This window comes from Salvelinus namaycush, chromosome 31, assembly GCF_016432855.1.
Source record: "Salvelinus namaycush isolate Seneca chromosome 31, SaNama_1.0, whole genome shotgun sequence".
NCBI classification, from domain to species: Eukaryota; Metazoa; Chordata; class Actinopteri; order Salmoniformes; family Salmonidae; genus Salvelinus; species Salvelinus namaycush.
The window spans coordinates 19,237,045-19,252,441 of record NC_052337.1 but is presented as its reverse complement, the minus strand read 5'-3'; the positions used below and the strand labels follow the sequence as shown (position 1 = coordinate 19,252,441).

The window sequence follows — 15,397 nt, the reverse complement described above, 5'->3', positions numbered from 1 at the left end:
AGTGGTAGACCACACAAACTCAGAATGCAACCGCTGAGTGGTTAAGAGCATAAAAATCGTCTGTCCTCGATTGCAACACTCACTACAGAGTTCCAAACTGCCTCTGGAAGCAACGTCAACAAAATAACTGTTCGGTTGGGAGCTTCATGAAATGGGTTTCCATGGCCGAGCAGTCGGACACAAGCCTAAGATCCCCATGCGCAATGCCAAATGTGAGCTGGAGTAAAGCTCGCCGCTATTGGACTCTGGAACAGTGGAAACGCGTTCTCTGGAGTGATGAATCACGCTTCACCATCTGGCAGTCCGACAGACGAATTTGGCTTTGGCGGATGCCAGGAGAACGCTACCTGCCGGAATGCATAGTGCCACTGTAAAGTTTGGTGGAGGAGGAATAATGGTCTGGGGCTGTTTTTCATGGTTCGGGCTCGGCCTCTTCGATCCAGTGAAGGGAATTCTTAACGCTACAGCATACAATGACATTCCAGATGATTCTGTGCTTCCAACTTTGACAACAGTTCAGGGAAGGCCCTTTCCTGCTTCAGCATGAGACGTGAACAAAGCAAGGTCCATACAGAAATGGTTTGTCAAGATTGGTGTGGAAGAACTTGACTGACCTGCACAGAGCCTTGACCTCAACCCCATCGAACACCTTTGGGATGAATTGGAACGCCGACTGCAAGCCAGGCCTAATTGCCCAACATCAGTGGCCAACCTCACTAATGCTCATGGCTGAATGGAAGTCCCCGCAGCAATGTTCCAAAGTCTAGTGGAAAGCCTTCCCAGAAGAGTGGAGGCTGTTATAGCAGCAAATGAGGGGGACCAACTCCTTAATGCCCATGATTCTGGAAATGAGATGTTTGACAAGCAGGTGTCCACATATACTTTTGGCAATGTAGTGTCTGGCTGACCAATTTAACTTCACTAAACACAAAATACTACTTATTACAAAAGACTGGTGGTGCCACTGACAGTGAATAACCTGTTTAAAGAGCTACCTACCGGTGTGTTTTAATGCCAAGATACGTAACAATGTGTAAAGGCAACATGATTATCTAGCCCACCGTGCAACATATTTACAGACCTGCGTCTGCCTGTTTCGCTATGCTTTTCCCACTTCGGAGGGTACATTCGTGGTTGGTGTACCGTTCTGATAAAGAATGCGTCGTTTGCTATGGTAGATTCGCTTAGGCAGGATGAAAACGACTACGCCGACCATGATCCTTGGCTCGTTACGGTCAATTCCACCATGAACCGTAGCAATTTTTTTCGCCCGGTGCCTAGTGTATTTCAAATTCAAATACTTCCGGCTTCATGCTCCATAGGAGTACGTGACTGACGTCAGCGCTATCACCATCTACTGGTTTTAATGTCTATGATATTGACAGGCTGATTAGCTAGGACAAAAAGGTGTGAAAGACAGATTTGAACGCAATTGTTAGATACTACCACCCCATTCTTAAATTCAGCAAACGTTGCGTGCAAATCTGTCACACCATTTTGTCCTAGCTAATCTGCCTGTCAATATCATAGACATTAAAACCAGTAGATGGTGACAGCGCTGACGTAAGTCACGTACTCCTATGGAAAACTCCTGATGGCGCATGAAGCATTTGAAATGCACTATTGGGGCTAAAGGGCACCAGGGATTTTTATTTATTTATATATATATTTAATCGCTACGGTTCATGGTGGAATTGGCCGTAATAACTATTCCAGATATAGGCTCGGACGTCGGAAGTGTCGTCAAACAGGCACCAGTAGACAAATAACTCAGAACTCTGACCTACTTATAACACCTCACCACTCAGTCAGGAGAAATGATATACTCACCGCAGTGGATGCTGGTGGGCAGAGCTATAGGAGGAAGGGCTCATTGTAATGGCTGGAATGGAAAAAATGGACAGCTGTCAAAAAAACATATGGAAACCTCTTGACTCTATTCAATTCATTTCATTCCAGCCATTAAATGAGCCCGTTCTCCTACAGCATCTCCCACCAGCCTCTACTGCACCATCACCTGAATAAGTGTCACCAAGCTGTCCTGTCTGATAGACAAACTGCAAAGTTCTGATATTTGTATGTGTTTTAATGATCTTTACACAATAGAAAAAATTATATTAAACAGACAATTTAGCAAACTGTCAAAAATAATGGGCTCATGAACATAAACCCTGGATCTCCAAGCATTACCTCAGACACACACCTCAATTTCTAAACAGCTAACCTTAATTCCTAAAAAAAATAAAATAAGCTTTGTAGTTTAGCTGAACAGAAATAAAACAAAAGTCAAATAGGCTCTCCCCAATGTGAGCATGCCTCAAAGTAAGAGCAAACTAGGATGAGGCAATAAGGGCTCTGGGTTGTGAGGAGCAAATTTACTTGTGCCTGGGTTGTGAAATGTAATATGACAGCTGAGGCATTCCAGAAACTCACCCCAGAACTTTTCACCCTGCTGAATACATCCCTGTTGTTCCTGATGTCTGAAACCAGGAAGTTGCCCCACTGTGAATGATAGAGATTATATCACTGAGTCTACATCACAGCAGCATTAAGGCAAGCACTCCTGTCTCTACCGCAGTTCTCCTTTTCTACTTCTGAAAGTGCGGTCAGAAGATTTGTTCGACTGATCGTGTGTCACTGCCACACCATTACAGCTATGGTTTTTGTAGTGTCTTATGTCAGAAAAGCCCTTTCCACATCTCTTGCAATAATAAGGCCTAACTCCAGTGTGGACTTGCATGTGGGCTTTGACGTTGTTGGCTTGGCCAAAACCTCTCCCGCAGACGTCACATTTGAATGGCTTCTCTCCCGTGTGGACTCGCTCATGCCTTTTGAGATTGGTGTTGACTGCAAAAGTCTTGTCACAATAACTGCATTTGAAGGGCTTTTCACCTGTATGGGTTCGCTCATGTCCTTCGAGAGCTTGCCTAAGAACAAATTTCTTTTCACAGTATTTACAAGTGTAGGGCTTCACTCCACTGTGAAGTCTCATGTGATAGTCAAAAGTATGTTTATAGGCAAAGGTCTTTCCGCAAATGGAACAAGAGTATTGCTTTTGTCCTGTGTGAATTCGTTGATGGTTTTTCAGAGTTAACATGGAGCTGAAGCCGTTCAAACATATGTCGCAACTGAATGGCTTTGTTGAGGTTCCCGGTCTCTTGGCGGTTCTCTCTCTCGTTCTCTCTTTTCTCTCTCGTTCTTTCTGCTTCTCTCCTTCAGCTGTGTGCCATTTTAGATGGTGTCGTCTCATTAGAAAATTGTACATAAAGGTCTTCCCACATAGGTCACACATAAATGGTTTGGTTGCCCCATGACGGTGCATGTGAGCTTTTAAGAGGGTGGACTGAAGGTAGCTTTTCCCACACACTTTACATTTGTACGGTCTCTCCCCTGTGTGAAGCACTTGGTGTCTCACAAGGTTTCCTTTATGGCCGAAAGCAGCTCCACAGGTCTCACATGTAAATGGCTTCTGCCCTGTATGGATTACCTTGTGCTTTTCAAGGCTGGATTTAGTTATAAAGCGCTTACCACACTCTGAGCATGAATGCGGACGTTCACCTGTATGTGTTCGCATATGATAACTCAGGCCTCCACTCTGTGTGTAACTCTTCCCACATACAGCACAGCTGTATGGTTTTTCACCGGTGTGGATTCTCTCGTGCTCAATAAGCAGTTTCCTTTTTGTGAAACCCTTTCCACAAGTCAGGCACTTGAACGGTCTCTCCACTGCATGAACAAGTTGATGTCGTTTCAGATCTTTTTTGGTAAAGAATGTATTTCCACAGACTTTGCAACTGAGTGTTTTGTCTCTGTGACGCAACATGTGATGTTCGAGCTGCTTAGACATTGTGAATGTTTTGCCACATTGGCCACAAGCGAATGGCCTCTCTCCTGTGTGAATTAGCTTGTGACGTACCAGCAAGCGGTTCCGGCTGAAGGTCTTGTCACAATCATCACACTTGAAGGGTTTTGTGTGAGTTAGCGTGTGAGATTCCAGTGACCCTTCCCTGCTGAAGGTCTTTTCACAAACATCACACTTGAAGGGTCTTGTGTGAGTTAGCTTGTGTTGTATCAGCCGTTTGTTCTGGCTGAAGGTCTTCTCACAAATATCACACTTGAAGCGTTTGGTTTCTTTGGATCGTGTCCCTTTAGTATTGCTGTTTTTCTGGCTTTCATGGCTGTCTCGCCCGTTGCCCTCTGGCATAGCATCTCTCATATGCTCAACGTTGGATTCAGTGTCTCTTGGGGAGAGGTCTGTATTCAGTCCATCTGTGTCTCCCAGAGAGGAGTCATTCTCCAATGAAGATGTCTCTGTGGGTTTACCGCAAAAATTTGCAGGACCTAAAGATGAAAGGAATATGAGTAATATACATATTAGCCTATAGATCTCCTGTTTGTGTAGCATGAGGCATCTTGATGTACAAATAAACCAGCTGAACAGGACACTTGTCTAATTTAGTTAGTCAAATAAGTCTACCAATATATGGCAATTAGGGTTGGGCGATATTAGAAACGTATCAGATATCGAAGATGATTGACAGCCATCGTCGATGCCGACGACATTGTGATATGACAGACGATGTATAGCCTATTTCAACTTGACTGGCACCACGCAGTAATGAGCCGACCGGGTAGCCCACAGCAGGACCATGCCAAGTAGCCTATTATTTTGCATAACATATTTCAATAAATATGTGAAAAACAATTTACAGAATGCAAGAGAATGTAGACATAGCTAAGATTTAATCAAAGCAGCTCTAACGGTCCAGTAAAAAATATATTTTTTCCATCTCAATGTCAGATTATCTGGGCCCTGTAGCCTAATCCTATTACATTTGTATTTATTTTATAGCGGACACTCGAGTCTATTTTAAAAGCCACATTTTAAATTTTCTGTCCATATATGAATATGACTTCAGTTTTTATGCATGCTGGCTTTCTCTCATGATCAAACCATTAATTTATCTAACAGTCTTCTAGGCTCTCAGTTTTCAGTTGTTTTTGAATAACCCCAAAACATGATAGGCCTAAGGTAATAATGAGAGCGGTAGAACAATAGGAAAATAGATACATCTTACAATAGTTTGAACAAACCTTACAGTTGAGCAAAGCTTAGTCTACTATAAAAGAAACACATGCATCCCCCTCCTTGCCGTTGGGAACCAAACACCAAATCCTACTAATTAAAATAGCCTATCAAAAGCTATGCAGAGTATTTCCCAAATAAGCTATTATGTTATGTACTGAAGTATCAGCTTTCAAATGGGAACTGAAAGTCAGTCTATATGCGACTCTTTATCACAGCTTTATTTTGAATGACAAATATTAGAGGCAACAAGTGAGATTGAGCAAACAATATCAAAATGGAAACATTTAATGATTAGTCAAAAGAACTTACAGCTGAGCAAAGCTTCTGAAATAAATTGTGTAGTGTACGCCCTTTTCAATGATATTAGGAGTATAGAAGCCTAGGCCTAATAAGAGAGGAAGATTGTGCAAAAATGTGAATCATTGAATGATTATCCAGTTCTGGGGACAGCAGAGTTGCAGCAGGGCTCTGATTCAGAGGGGTTGTGTAAAATGTGTTAGACACATTTCAGTTGAATGCATTCAGTTGTACAATTGACTAGGTATCCACCTTTCCCCCCTTGGTGATTTAAAAGGCGCTATATGGTCAATCTGTTATCTGTATTGATGTTCAGCATTTATGGTGATTTGGCCTCTGCAGAAGCCAGGGCATTCATACGCAGAGCTGTTGTAAAGGAAGTTTTTAAGTTAGTGAGTTTGTGTTTATACAGGACCTCCCGCCCTCATCTACTGTCAACCAGAGCCCTCCGAATTTACAAAACATTACAGGCGCATAGCGATGTGGTATGGAGCTCGATTTGGCTGCTGTGTGCCACCGGGGGTTGCGAAATTACGTCCAACAATCCAGGGCGCCTCCGACCACATTTCGGATAAAGCATAAATTGCATCTTACAACATGTCACAATATGCACAGCCAGCGAGGCTCCTCCTTGACTGTCACTTGCATTACCGCGCACACACACGTTTTACGTGTCACTGTTCCAACAAAGAGGAATAGGTTACTAAAAAATGTTGTTTTATGGGTACTTCATCACGATAAGACAAAGGTTGACATCGCCCAACCCTAATGGCAACATACATTTTTACATGAGCGTTAAAATAAGCATACTTTTACCAGGCTGTGTATTGTTTTCAAACAACTGGGTCATCTGCTCGACCTTGGTCTTCAGTTTCACGTTCTCATTTTGTAAACTTGAGGAAGCCACTAGGAATAGTTGGCAGATTTTACGAATAGCCTCTCCCGTCACCAGATTCATAATTGTGCAAAACTGTGTAAAGAATAGGGGGAAAAACACGTTACCTAAGTAGCCAGCTTGCCATACGTGCTACATCAAAGATGTGAAACCAATAACGTTCGCCAACAAGCTTAGCTGAGGACTAGCTAGCTTGATAAGCAAATTGCATGAAGCTAACGTGGCTAGCTTACTTTGACAATTACATTAGAGATGATCATATTTGGTTAAACACCAACGTTTGATAAACTATCTATCTACTAGACAACGTAATGCAGCTAACGTTAGTTACCAGTAAATGTTGGTGCAACTTTAGCTAACGTTAACTTGTGCAACTCCGTAACGTCATTAGTCACGCTGTACTCACCTCTCTCTCCGGATTGTACGAGTTTGGCACGACGCGCAAAAATGGACTAAATTCTGTAATTACCGTCTCGACGACAACGGCCATAATCGATGTTGTTTCTAACTGAAACATATTGTAAGCTGTAGCCATTTTGCCCTCAGACTCATTCGCATAGAATAAGAACCAAGCTAACTATATACTGTAGCTACCTAGCATGCTGCCAGCAATGTGAAGCTAGTCAGATATGGTCTTGTCTCCGCCCTAACAGAGTTGTTGTCCCAAAGGCGGGAAGGAAGGGTTTTGTCTAGAAGGGATATAGCTTTTGTCAAAATTGACTTTACGTAGCAGGTTAGAACGTACACCGCAGATAAGGAGAATTAGGTCATGATTAGCTAAAAATGCACATTAAAAAATGTGACGTTAAATTAACAAACTGTATCCAAGACCGGAAGGCATGCGTTCTTGCATGCCGCCACCAACTGTGTGGGCTGTGTCCGCCTACTGTTCTGGAGTGTGAATTCATTTCACTTTGTGACAGAAAGGGGATAGGGAACAGGGAATAAAAAATATATAATCATTTGGGGGGTGCTTTGTACTTGTCCTGTTTTTATGTGTATGTGAATAACTCAGGTCGGAGAGTTTGGTAAAGTTCAAGCATAATCCTTTACTCAGGTATAACATGTTACAGGTCACGATGTCCCAATCAAACAAAATTCTATTTGTCACATACACATGGTTAGCAGATGTTAATGCGAGTGTAGCGAAATGCTTGTGCTTCTAGTTCTGACCATGCAGTAATATCTAACGAGTAATCTAACCTAACAATTTCACAACAACTACCTTATACACACAAGTGTAAAGGAATTAATGAGAATATGTACATAAAAATATATGAATGAGCGATGGCCGAACGGCATAGGCAAGATGTAGTAGATGGTATAGAGTACAGTATATACATATGAGATGAGTAATGTAGGGTATGTAAACATTATATAAAGTGGCTAGTGATACATTTATTACATACATCTTTCATTAATAAAGTGGCTAGAGATGAGTCAGTATGTTGGCAGCAGCCACTCAAAGTTAGTGATGGCTGTTTAACAGTCTGATGGCCTTGATAGAAGCTGTTTTTCAGTCTCTCGGTCCCCGTTTTGATACACCTGTACTGACCTCGCCTTCTGGATGATAGCGGGGTGAACAGGCAGTGGCTCGGGTGGTTGTTGTCCTTGATGGTCTTTTTGGCCTTCCTGTGACATCGGGTGGTGTAGGTGTCCTGGAGGGCAGGTAGTTTGCCCCCTGTGATACGTTGTGCAGACCTCACTACCCTCTGGAGAGCCTTACGGTTGTGGGTGGAGCAGTTGCCGTACCAGGCGGTGATACAGGCTGACAGGATGCTCTCAATTGTCCATCTGTAAAAGTTTGTGAGTGTTTTTGGTGACAAGCCGAATTTCTTCAGCCTCCTGAGGTTGAAGAGGCGCTGCTGCATCTTCTTCGCCACGCTGTCTGTGTGGGTGGACCATTTCAGTTTGTCCGTGATGTGTACGCCGAGGAACTTAAAACTTTCCACCTTCTCCACTACTGTCCCGTCGATGTGGATAGGGGGCTGCTCCCTCTGCTGTTTCCTGAAGTCCACGATCATCTCCTTTCAATCAGACACTCAATGCACCTGTTTATATATCCTAGATACGTGCCCCACTAGCACCATCTCTGGGTTGGCATTATGCCCATAATCTTAACACACAAGTGTGTAATGGAAATGTGTTCCTTGCATTTCCCAAATCCCAATGAGACACCTGCAGGGAGTGGGGTCACAGCCAGGGTCACCATTCCCCAGGGCCCCTGGAGCAATTGTGGTTGTGGCTTGCTCAAGGGAACAGTGACAGATTTTTTTTTTTCTCTCACCTTGTCAGCCCTGGAATTCAAACCACAACCTTTCAGTCACTGGCCTAATGCTCTAACCTCGAGGTTACCTGCCACCCTTAAATTGCCCTACACTATTAAAACTTCAACACTATTCCACTACCTTCGCCCCATCTCAGTAGCGGATTTAGGTATGGGCGACATGGGCAGCTGCCCAGGGCGGCATCTTGCCGGAACGGGTGCCCGCACAAAAAAAATCGGAATTGGTGACATTTGCGCAATCAGTTTTCTATCTCTTATTTCCATGTCACCTCAATGATATCATGTCACCGTGTGGGACTGTGGGTCAATTAACCTTGTCGGAGTGGGCGCCCTGATTCAAGTTTGTGAGCTAGGCAGGCTACTGCCTGGGAAGGTCTCCCACTCAGAAGTACGAGTTGGAGAGGGGGCGGGTTGACCTCAGGTCTCCCCACTGGAAGCCCGAGGTAGGGGGAGCGGGGGAATCTATCAAATTGCACACCTAACTTTGTACAGTACTATTGCAATTAGTAAAATCATTCACACTACAAAATGCTACCACAATTCATTCATAATACTGTGAATATATAGTTATTTTATATTTAACTAGGCAAGTCAGTTAAGAACACATTTTTATTTTCAATGACAGCCTAGGAACAGTGCCTTGTTCAGGGGCAGAACAACAGATTTTTACCTTGTTAGCTCAGGGATTTGATCTCGTAACCTTTCAGTTACTAGTCCAACACTCTAACCACTAGGCTACCTGCCATTTCCCAGACATATTGTTGCATTTTTTTCTGGTTTGTGCGAAATCGTTAAGAATAATATAAAAGCAGTCTGCACACCACCAAGGTGAATTGGTTTAGTCTTGACTCTTGGTTGACAGTGTTGGAGGATGGGTAATGTATTGATGCTCCAGTGCCGAATCAACACAAATGGATAAGAAAAGGTCTAAGCCATCAGTTTAGGAATAAGAGGAAAGAAGAGGAGAAACGTGCAAAAGATAAAAGGTATGCAGCTACTTAAAAGACGTCTATATTGTGCTGATATTTTGTATCTTTTGTGATATATTGAGTCTTTTGGGATGTCTTATGCATAGGGCGGCAGTTAGCCTAGTGGTTAGAGTGTTGGGCTAGTAACCGAAAGATTGCTGGATTGAATCCCCAAGGTAATAAATTATTAGTGTCAGAATTTGATTCTCTATTGTATATACTACAATTTGTTTCTAATCAAATCAAATTTATTTGTCACATACACATGGTTAGCAGGTGTTAATGCAAGTGTAGCGAAATGCTTGTGCTTCTAGTTCTGACCATGCAGTAATATCTAACAAGTAATATAACCTAACAATTTCACAACAACTACCTTATACACACAAGTGTAAAGGAATTAATAAGAATATGTACATAAAAATATATAAATTAGTGATGGCCGAACGGCATATGCAAGATGCAGTAGATGGTATAGAGTACAGTATATACATATGAGATGAGTAATGTAGGGTATGAAAACATATAAAGCGGCATTGTTTAAAGTGGCTAGTGATACACTACATCAAGATGGCAAGATGCAGTAGACGGTATAGAGGACAGTATATACATATGAGATGAGTAATGTAGGGTATGGAAAACATTATATGAAGTGGCAATGTTTAAAGTGGCTAATGATACACTACATCAAGATGGCAAGATGCAGTAGACGGTATAGAGTACAGTATATACATATGAGATGAGTAATGTAGGGTATGAGAACATTATATGTGGGGGCGGCAGGGTAGCCTAGTGGTTAGAGCGTTGGGCTAGTAACCGAAAGGTTGCAAGTTCAAATCCCCGAGCTGACAAGGTACAAATCTGTCGTTCTGCCCCTGAACAAGGCAGTTAACCCACTGTTCCTAGGCCGTCATTGAAAAAATAAGAGTCTGTTCTTAACTGACTTGCCTAGTTAAATAAAAAATAAAAAAATAAAATAAAAAAATAAAAAAAATTAAAAAGTTTAAATGTAAGTCGCTCTGGATAAGAGCGTCTGCTAAATGACTTAAATGTAAATGTAAATTATATAAAGTGGCATTGTGTAAAGTGGCTAGTGATACATTTAATTACATCCTGATGGCAAGATGCAGTAGATGGTATAGGGTACAGTATATACATATGAGATGAGTAATGTAGGGTAAGTAAACATTATATAATATAAAGTGGCTAGTGATAAATTGATTACATCAATTTTTCCATTATTAAAGTGGCTGGAGTTGAGTCAGTATGTTGGCAGCAGCCACTCAATGTTAGTGATGGCTGTTTAACAGTCTGATTGTCACGTTCCTGACCTGTTTTCTGTTGTTTTGTATGTGTTTAGTTGGTCAGGACGTGAGCTGGGTGGGAATTCTATGTTGTGTGTCTAGTTTGTCTGTTTCTATGTCAGCCTAGTGTGGGTTCTCAATCAGAGACAGATGGTAGTCGTTGTCTCTGATTGAGACTCATATATAGGAGGCTTGTTTTGTGTTGGGATTTTGTGGGTGTTTGTTTCCTGTCTCTGTGTTTGTTCTGCACCAGATAGGACTGTCTCGGTTTTCACGGTTTGTTATTTTTGTTTGTTGTTTGTAGTGTTCACTTGTTATTATATTAAACATGTTGAGCACTGGCTACGCTGCATTTTGGTCCTCTCTTTCACCCCAGGAAGAAAGCCGTTACAGAAACACCCACCAAACCCGGACCAAGCAGCGTGGCAACGGGCAGCAGCAACAGCAGCAGCGGTACCAGGAGGAATGGTCATGGGAGGAAATCATAAACGGAAAAGGACCCTGGGCAAAGGTGGGAGAGAATCGCCACTCTTGGGAGGAGAAGGAGGCAGCCACAGCCCAGGAGCGCTGGATTGAGGAGGCAGCACGTAAGAGAGGCTGGAAGCCCGAGAGAATCACCCAAAAATTTCTTGGGGGGGAGGCTAAAGGGGCGTTTGGCGAAGCCGGGTTGGATACCTGAGCCAACTCCCCGGGCTTACCGTGGAGTGAGAGGGCGTCGTACTGGTCAGACACCGTGTTATGCGGTAAAGCGCACGGTGTCCCCAGTACGCGTGCTTAGCCCAGTGCGGGCTATTCCACCTTGCCGCACTGGGAGGGCTAGGTTGGGCATCGAGCTGGATGTCATGAAGCCGGCCCAAGGTATCTGGCCTCCAGTACGTCTCCTCGGGCCGGCGTACATGGCACCAGCCTTACAGGTGGTTTCCCCGGTTCGCCTGCATAGCCCAGTGCGGGTTGTTCCACCTCGCCGCACTGGCAGGGCTACGGGGACCATTCAACCTGGTAAGGTTGGAGAGGCTCGGTGCTCAAGAGCGCGTGTCCTCCTTCACGGTCCGGTATATCCGGCGCCACCTTCCCGCCCCAGCCCAGTACCACCAGTGCCTACACCACGCACCAGGCTTCCAGTGCATCTCCAGAGCCCTGTTCCTCCTCCCCGCACTCGCCCTGAGGTGCGTGCCCTCAGCCCGGTACCTCCAGTTCCGGCACCACGCATCAGGCCTATAGTGCGTCTCAGCCGGCCAGAGTCTGCCGTCTGCCCAGCGGTGCCTGAACTGCCCGTCTGCCCAGCGGTGCCTGAACCGCCCGTCTGCCCAGCGGCGCCTGAACCGTCCGTCTGCCCAACGCCGTCTGAACCGTCCGTCTGCCCAGCGCCGTCTGAGCCGTCCGTCTGCCCAGCGCCGTCTGAGCCGTCCGTCTGCCCAGCGCCGTCTGAGCCGTCCGTCTGCCCAGCGCCGTCTGAGCCGTCCGTCTGCCCAGCGCCGTCTGAGCCGTCCGTCTGCCCAGCGCCGTCTGAGCCGTCCGTCTGCCCAGCGCCGTCTGAGCCGTCCGTCTGCCCAGCGCCGTCTGAGCCGTCCGTCTGCCCAGCGCCGTCTGAGCCGTCCGTCTGCCCAGCGCCGTCTGAGCCGTCCGTCTGCCCAGCGCCGTCTGAGCCGTCCGTCTGCCCAGCGCCGTCTGAGCCGTCCGTCTGCCCAGCGCCGTCTGAGCCGTCCGTCTGCCCAGCGCCGTCTGAGCCGTCCGTCTGCCCAGCGCCGTCTGAGCCGTCCGTCTGCCCAGCGCCGTCTGAGCCGTCCGTCTGCCCAGCGCCGTCTGAGCCGTCCGTCTGCCCAGCGCCGTCTGAGCCGTCCGTCTGCCCAGCGCCGTCTGAGTCGTCCGTCTGCCACGAGCCATTAGAGCCGCCCGTCTGTCCCGAGCCATTAGAGCCGTCCGTCAGTCAGGAGCCGCTAGAACCGTCCGTCAGTCAGGAGCCGCCAGAGACGCCAGCCAGTCAGGAGCTGCCAGAGACGCCAGCCAGTCAGGAGCTGCCAGAGACGCCAGCCAGTCAGGAGCTGCCAGAGACGCCAGCCAGTCAGGAGCTGCCAGAGACGCCAGCCAGTCAGGAGCTGCCAGAGACGCCAGCCAGTCAGGAGCTGCCAGAGACGCCAGCCAGTCAGGAGCTGCCAGAGACGCCAGCCAGTCAGGAGCTGCCAGAGACGCCAGCCAGTCAGGAGCTGCCAGAGACGCCAGCCAGTCAGGAGCTGCCAGAGACGCCAGCCAGTCAGGAGCTGCCAGAGACGCCAGCCAGTCAGGAGCTGCCAGAGACGCCAGCCAGTCATGAGCTGCCCTACAGTCATGAGCTGCCCTACAGTCATGAGCTGCCCTTCAGTCATGAGCTGCCCTTCAGTCATGAGCTGCCCTCCAGTCATGAGCTGCCCTCCAGTCATGAGCTGCCCTCCAGTCATGAGCTGCCCTCCAGTCATGAGCTGCCCTCCAGTCATGAGCTGCCACTCAGTCCGGAGCTGCCACTAGTCCGGAGTTGTCCCTCTGTCCTGAGCTACCTCTCTGTCCTGGGCTACCTCTCTGTCCTGAGCTACCTCTTTGTCCTGAACTACCTCTCTGTCCTGAGTTGTCTCCTCTATTGTAGAGGGGAGTTGGTGAAGGTTCCTGGACCATGGTCGGGGGCGAGGGTCGCCACTCAAGGGACGCTAAGGAGGTGGACAAAGACAATGGTGGAGTGGTGCCCTCGTCCACCGCCGGAGCCGCCACCGCGGACAGATGCCCACCCAGACCCTCCCCTTGAGTTTTAGGGGTGCGCCCGGAGTTCGCACCTTGAGGGGGGGGTTCTGTCACGTTCCTGACCTGTTTTCTGTTGTTTTGTATGTGTTTAGTTGGTCAGGACGTGAGCTGGGTGGGAATTCTATGTTGTGTGTCTAGTTTGTCTGTCTGTCAGCCTAGTGTGGGTTCTCAATCAGAGACAGATGGTAGTCGTTGTCTCTGATTGAGACTCATATATAGGAGGCTTGTTTTGTGTTGGGATTTTGTGGGTGTTTGTTTCCTGTCTCTGTGTTTGTTCTGCACCAGATAGGACTGTCTCGGTTTTCACGGTTTGTTATTTTGTTTGTTGTTTGTAGTGTTCACTTGTTTTTATATTAAACATGTTGAGCACTGGCTACGCTGCATTTTGGTCCTCTCTTTCACCCCAGGAAGAAAGCCGTTACACTGATGGCCTTGAGATAGAAGCTGTTTTTCAGTCTCTCGGTCCCCGCTTTGATGCACCTGTACTGACCTCGACTTCTGGATGATAGCGGGGTGAACAGGCAGTGACTCGGGTGGTTGTTGTCCTTGATGATCTTTTTGGCCTTCCTGTGACATCGGGTGGTGTAGGTGTCCTGGAGGGCAGGTAGTTTGCACCCGGTGATGCGTTGTGCAGACCTCACTACCCTCTGGAGAGCCTTGTGGTTGAGGGTGGAGCAGTTGCCGTAACAGGCGGTGATACAGCCCGACAGGATGCTCTTGAATCTGCATCTGTAACAGTTTGTGAGTGTTTTCGGTGACAAGACGAATTTCTTCAGCCTCCTGATGTTGAAGAGGCGCTTCTGCGCCTTCTTCACCACGCTGTCTGTGTGGGTGGACCATTTCAGTTTGTCCGTGATGTGTACGCCGAGGAACTTAAAACTCTCCACCCTCTCCACTACTGTCCCGTCAATGTAGATAGGGGGCTGCTCCTTCTGCTGTTTCCTGAAGTCCACGATCATCTCCTTTGTTTTGTTGACATTGAGTGTGAGGTTATTTTCCTGACACCACACTCCGAGGGCCCTCACCTCCTCCCTGTAGGCAGTCTCGTCGTTGTTGGTAATCAAGCCTGCAAACTTGATTGAGTTGGAGGCGTGCATGGCCACGCAGTCGTGGGTGAACAGGGAGTACAGGAGAGGGCTGAGAACACACCCTTGTGGGGACCCCATGTTGAGGATCAGCGGGGTGGAGATGTTGTTACCTACCCTCACCACCTGGGGGCGGCCCGTCAGGAAGGCCAGGACCCAGTTGCACAAGGCGGGGTCGAGACCCAGGGTCTCGAGCTTGAGGACGAGTTTGGAGGGTACTATGGTGTTAAATGCTGAGCTGTAATCGATGAACAGCATTCTTACATAGGTATTCCTCTTGTCCAGATGGGTTAGGGCAGTGTGCAGTGTGATGGCGATTGCGTCGTCTGTGGACCTATTGGGGCGGTAAGCAAATTGGAGTGGGTCTAGGGTATCAGGTAGGGTGGAGGTGATATGGTCCTTGACTAGTCTCTCAAAGCACTTCATGATGAAGGAAGTGAGTGCTACAGGGCGGTCGTCATTTAGCTCAGTTACCGTAGCTTTCTTGGGAACAGGAACAATGGTGGCCCTCTTGAAGCATGTGGGGACAGCAGACTGGGATAAGGATTGATTGAATATGTCTGCAAACACACCAGCCAGCTGGTCTGCGCATGCTCTGAGGACGAGGCCGGGGATGCCGTCTGGGCCTGCAGCCTTGCAAGGGTTAACACATTTAAATGTTTTACTCACGTTGGCTACAGTGAAGGAGAGCCCGCAGGTTTTGGTA

General features: G+C 46.9%; 1 protein-coding gene across 2 annotated transcripts; it reads right to left on the bottom strand.

The window, feature by feature from the left end:
* Positions 1-2,074: 2,074 nt before the first annotated feature.
* LOC120025464 (zinc finger protein 883-like) lies at positions 2,075-6,894 on the bottom strand. Of its 2 annotated transcripts, none has more exons than XM_038970014.1 (3): positions 6,688-6,894; positions 6,197-6,356; positions 2,075-4,341 (listed from the first exon to the last, which is right to left on the bottom strand). In XM_038970014.1, the coding sequence occupies exons 1-3, from the start codon at positions 6,814-6,816 to the stop codon at positions 2,570-2,572; spliced, it is 2,061 nt and encodes a 686-aa protein (XP_038825942.1). In that variant the 5' UTR covers positions 6,817-6,894; the 3' UTR covers positions 2,075-2,569. The 2 variants fall into 2 exon arrangements, with proteins under 2 accessions (XP_038825942.1, XP_038825943.1); XM_038970015.1 differs by having other exon boundaries at positions 6,203-6,356.
* Positions 6,895-15,397: the final 8,503 nt, after the last annotated feature.